Source organism: Panicum virgatum, chromosome 1K (genome assembly GCF_016808335.1).
Source record: "Panicum virgatum strain AP13 chromosome 1K, P.virgatum_v5, whole genome shotgun sequence".
Classification (NCBI taxonomy): domain Eukaryota; kingdom Viridiplantae; phylum Streptophyta; class Magnoliopsida; order Poales; family Poaceae; genus Panicum; species Panicum virgatum.
The window spans coordinates 4,933,034-4,938,595 of NC_053136.1; the positions used below are offsets into that span (position 1 = coordinate 4,933,034).

At 54.3% G+C, this 5,562-nt stretch overlaps 1 protein-coding gene across 1 annotated transcript; it reads left to right on the forward strand.

Annotated features, from left to right (window-relative positions):
- Positions 1 to 3,004: 3,004 nt before the first annotated feature.
- Positions 3,005 to 3,544, forward strand: LOC120648135. Its single transcript, XM_039924888.1, has one exon. The coding sequence runs from the start codon at positions 3,005 to 3,007 to the stop codon at positions 3,542 to 3,544; it is 540 nt and encodes a 179-aa protein (XP_039780822.1).
- The last annotated feature ends 2,018 nt before the right edge of the window (positions 3,545 to 5,562 follow it).

Genomic DNA, 5,562 nt, shown 5'->3' on the forward strand with positions numbered 1-5,562 from the left:
TGTTTTTTACGATTTCTGTTTTTGGCTGAAAACGTGCTTATAGGAACTTCCTACCCCATGTCGGAACTTCTAACAAATTAATTCCAATCGGTCGAGGACCCTTTGTCAGAACTTACCCAAAACTTCTGTTGGTGGTCGGAACTTTCGATCAGCACTGTGCAGCAGTAATTGTAAAATGCGTAGAAAATTGCAGAAAAATCAAAAAAAATGCAAAATTAATTTTGTTAGCTTCATATCTTCATGCTCTATATGATTGAAATATGAAATGGGTTGTTTCACAACTTTTTATATGCAGTTTTATTTATGTTTGATAAAATACTTTTCTAATTTGTTAAATGCATAATTGGAGTTAGGAGCATGCTAAAAACATAAAACCAGTTGAATTAGCTTTATTTTGACATGTAGTACTTAGAGAAGTTAAGGCAATTTGGTAGCAATTGTTTTTGGGATATCGGGTGTTCTAAAATTAAAAAATCATATTCGCATTCACTCATATCATATGCATACGTGCAGCAGCCGCAACAGAGGAGGTTGTGTATGAGGTGATTGCGGAGCCCTGGGAGCAGCAAGAGCAAGCCCAAAAGGAGGTTCACAAGGACTCGGCCCAAGGCCCAGTTGACCCTAGCTCTGAGCCCGAAGGCAAGCCCTGGTGCATGACCCACTAATTTAAATTATGCAACATTATATATCTATATCTATTAATTGTGCATTAAGTTTTAGGAGTTGTTTGGAACCCTAGTTGCACGATCCCTAGGTTCCCTTGAGTTATACTAGTATGTATAGGACGATAGAAATGTTACGCTTAATAGATCTCGGTAGAAGTCGAGTGATTTCTGTTCACTTGCGAGATATAGGATGCCTCTATATTTCGAATATATAGAATATTGGAATATGTAGGAAAGGAAAGGAAATTTGAGACCGGGCAGGGAATGTTTAGCCCTGTCCGTGTCGGTTAAGGACTGTCTGTTGTCTGGCCCTGTGATCGAGTTTGAATTGTACTAACCGCATGCCGGGAGTAGGAGGTAGTCGAAACCGGTAAGCCGAGTACTGCCTTGTTTCGAAAGTACAGAACTTCATCACCACCCCTTAGGGCGAGTCGAGTTGTCGCGGAGAAATGGGTTGCATGTATTTACTTTTGGTGGTCTCTCGTTGAGCTCGGCTGACTATAAGTAGGTGGGGCGGTTCTGTAGTTCGAGGCGGTGAGGGAAATGGTTAGTGCGTGTGGTCCGACGGGGCATATGCGTGCCGTGTTGGTTAGGTCCACCTTGCAAAGTTAAAACGGATCGATTCGCTGTCAGTCGCTCTCGAATATGAGCACCTTAATCGCAGCACCGCATCGTAGTAATGCTTTATGGAATTTAAGCGATGGTTGAAAATGATGATCTTGAATTAATATTCAATGTTTGCTATGGTTGCTTAGGGGATGCAAATACTAGTTGATGATTAAGCATATAGAATTTGAAGCTAAAAGTGGAAAAATAAGGATTTACTTTAGAAGCTTTTGCTGCAAATTAACCACCAACCAAATACCTTGCATGTCTAGGTATGTGGGCTAAGTATACCCACTGGTCGGGTAAGTCTTGCAGAGTATTAGTTGCTCAGGGTTTGTTGCCACCCAAAAATGTATTTCAGGACACCCAGACGCCGACTTCTGCCCCTGCTGTATCAAGTTCATCCGCCGGGATGCAGAGGGGTGGGAGGTGGTGGAGCGAGACCCTTAAGCTAGGGAGTTGGCGGGTTGCACCCTTGAGGGCGGAGTGTGCAGCCCTCAGTTTTGTTTAGACCGGTCTGACCGGTGGTCAGTTTAGGCCGAGGGGCACCGGTCTGACCGGTTAGGTGAATCGGTCTGACCGGTTGCGCAGAACCAGAACTAGTTGTAGCGTGGTGTTGTAAATCTCTTTTATGTTCCAACTTCGGTCCCTTTTTGTAAAATTGTAAAATATATATTTTATGTAACTTGGGTTTGTATTTGAACTCGGTTTGTAAAAACTCTTGTATATCGGTTTGTCACCTTGTTATATTTTCAAGTATTTTTGATGTTTATACCATCTGCGCCCGACTTCGCGTGGGGCTACCAGTGTTGTTTCGATCGGGCCGTGGGTTGAGAAAGGACCGTCAAATTAAACCATTAAGCTAATGCGCCCGATGTGTTTAAATGACAGTCATTACACTTAATGCGCTAATGCGGCCGAAGAAGCCGTTGTCATGGGGGCTGTTTCAACACACACACCGGCCGTTTTTTTTCTGTAGGTGCAGGGCCGGTGGATGGATTGGGTTGGGTTGGGTTGGGACTTGGGAGAGACTGCCGCTCGTCCGGCCTCCGCCCGTAGCTCACCTGGCCTCCGTCGTGGCTCGCCGGCCTGCGGCCTGCGCTGGCTCCGCACGCAGCCTGCCTCCGCCCACTGCCACTCCCCTGCCTCCGCCCGTGGCTTGCCGGCCTGCGGCCTGCGCCGCCTCTGCACGCAGCCGGCCAGCCGCTTGCCCAGCCACCAAACACAGCTTGCCGGGCTGTGCCGCCTCTGCTCCGGCCGGCTGCTGTTCTCCTGCATCCGCTTGTGAACCTGCGCCCTGTGGTCTGCGCCGCCTCAGCACGCGGCCGGCCGGCCGCTCGCCCGGCCACAAAACACGGCTTGGCAGGCCGCGTCGTCTCCGCTCCGGCCGGTGTTCCCCTGCCTCCTCGTCAGCCTCTCTCTCGCGAGCTCGCCCGTGCTCCACTTTCTCCCGCTGGGCACGAATGTCGCGCGACGGCGCATGCGCAGCTGTGCCTCCGCGGTGGCGGTGGCGGCGGCGGCGGCGGCAGGGTGGGTCGAACCGCTCGACCCTAGGGTGCGAGTAAGTCCGATCCACCAACCCATATCAGTTTGATGGTTTCTATAAGGGGCCCATTAGGTTTAGTTTGGTGGGCTGGTTCGGCGACCCGACGGATCGATCCGCCCCACCCCCATCGTTAGGGAACTCCGCTGCCGATCGCTGCCGAGCCGGAGCACCGTAGAACTCGCTCACCATGGCGAGGTCGCCGCCTTCACCACCCGTGCCTCTGCGCACCACCCGCGTCGCGCCCGCGGAGCCGGTGCGCGAGCGCGGGAGAGGCAGCGGCGCTCGCCCTCGCCGCGTGCCGGTCGACGGCAGCGACGCTGGCGTGGTGGACGGGGAGGAGGAGCCCAGCGACGACAGCGACATGGTGGTGGAGAAGAATGAGGAGGCCGACGACGACGGACCCTTGCTGGTGGAGGATGACGTCAACAGCGGAGGTGTAGTGGAGAAGGAGGAGGGGGCCGACGACAACGGACCCGTGGCCGAGGAGGACGAGGACGTCGGCCGTGTCGCGGAGCAGGACCAGGTGGCGGGCATCGGCCGCGCTGTGCAGCAGGACCCCGACGACAACCGCCGCTTGGCCGAGCTGGAGCAGGACGCCGACGGCGACCGCGTGGTGGAGGAGGTGGTCGTCGTGCCGGGCTCGTCTGCTGCGGAGGCGATCGCCGCGGGTCCACCACCAGCGGCGGCGGCGACCGTCAAGGACTCGTCAGAGGCGAGGTCCGCGTGACCTCGGGTCCGGCGCCGATGCCACACAGCGGGTGGAACAAGGACAGCGGCGCGCGCGGATGCACAGGCGGCATTCCCTAGTTTGTTTTTCCTTTTGCTCACTCCATGTTTTTTTCTCTCGAAATGGTTTTTGGTTGGGCTGCCATTATCTCGTCGGAGAGGGGGAGAGTCGGGCACGTACAGCGGGGGTTGTTGATTGCCGTAGACATGCAATGAAATTTTGCAAAATCCACCCCCACAAGCTGCAGTTAGAGCGGGGTCGTCGATTAGTTCATCTACGACCTGTTCTCGTGCTCCAAGGCATATCAACGAGGGCGCCGCCCGTTGTACGACCCGATGTGCGGAGACGGCGACGCCAAAGGATTTGCTGCGCGCGGTGGGGGGATTCCTTTCGTGCCCAAGGTGCCTTCCCCACGGGACGGCCCAGAGTCCGGACATCGGCGGCGCACATAACAAAGAAGGGCGACGATGGTAGGTGGCTATGGTGGAAAAGAGCTCGGAGTGGTTCAAATGGACTTGTGGCTTGCTAGTGGGGGTGTGGCTTCAAAGAATTGATGGGACTCGGCTTGAGGACGACGAATTTCGATGAGGGGTGGAGCTCAGGCAAAAGGGGAGGAATCACGCAAGGAGGAAGATGAACAGCGGTGGTGCGATCAGCTGTGGTTGGGATCGATCTAAACGCCCTGTCGACGTCCAATTTGGCCGGAGAAGAGGCTCGGGCGGCAGAAGAAGAAGACAGTACAAGCTAGCAAGCAATGGATGCTTAGTAATATTTGTGTGTTCATAATTTTGTGAAATCCATAGTAAAATAAATATAGGTCCAAATGATCTCAAACTTGTTTTGTTGGATCTGTCTTGTGATGTTTTACATTTAAAAAAATATGAATACCCATGCTACTGTTCTGTGTTTTTATCTATAGATTTATTAGTGCTAGGGTGTTTAAATGCATATTAAATTATATTGATCCAACAAAATATGAAAAAAAGTTTGTGTTGGTACACTCAGACAAGGGTACCCTCTCCTAAAAGACAAGGACGGAGGCGCTCAGGAACGGCGACCACAGACCACGGGTCCGGACCCCCGCGGACAGGTCCCGAACCTCCGCGGGCCGGACCTGGGCCTCTACAAGCGGAAGCCGGACCTCCAGCAAGCCTGAGCCTTCGGAGCCAGCCGAGGGGCCCGAACCCTGCACCCTATTCGGGCAGGGGTCCGGAGCCCTCACAAGCCCTTGTGGGCGCGGCCGCCGACCCCAGGGTCTGGCGCCGCCACGTGTCCCACAGGGCCGACCTCCGGACCCCCGCTCCCCGACTCGGGCAGGGGCCCGGAGCCGCCATGTCTCCCTGTGGGCACGGCTGTCGACCGCTGGGTCCGGTGCCGCCACGTGTCCCACAGGCGCGAGTCTTTTGCCTGAAGCCAGCCCTCCTGCCGCATTAGATGCTGGTGGTTGAGGCGTGCGCTGCCAGATCAGGGCATCGAATGCCCTCTGACGGGTTGGACAGGCGTGACATGACAACACGGTAAGCCCGCCTGTTTCCAAGGCGGCTCGTCTGTTACCGAGGCACGCAGCAGTGACTCAGCGCCGCGCGTGTGGGCGACGAGTTATGATGACCGGCTACTATCTAGGGCATTAGTACACGCGGCTATAGCGGACTGAGTCAGTAGTTCAACGCTTCATCATGACCTCGACGCGTGGCTGCAGAGGCTAGACTCTACTCCGACAGGACAGCTCAAGACCATCCCTGGTTAGAAGCTACGCACGAAAGCCGACGACAAGATATCCGGATCTGGGGCATTGAAGGCCAAAGTGTAGGTTATAATACATCGCCGGGTCCACATGTCGGGGCCCCGCTCTGTGTACGTGCTCCCCTTAGGCATATAAAAGGGAGGGCACGCACGATAGATAGACAAGGTGACGAGGTCACAATCCTTCGAAGCTCCACATCCTCCCTCTCGGGCTCAGAGAGCACACTCTAAGCTCTGGCAATACAACTCACAGTGGACGTAGGGTATTACACTCC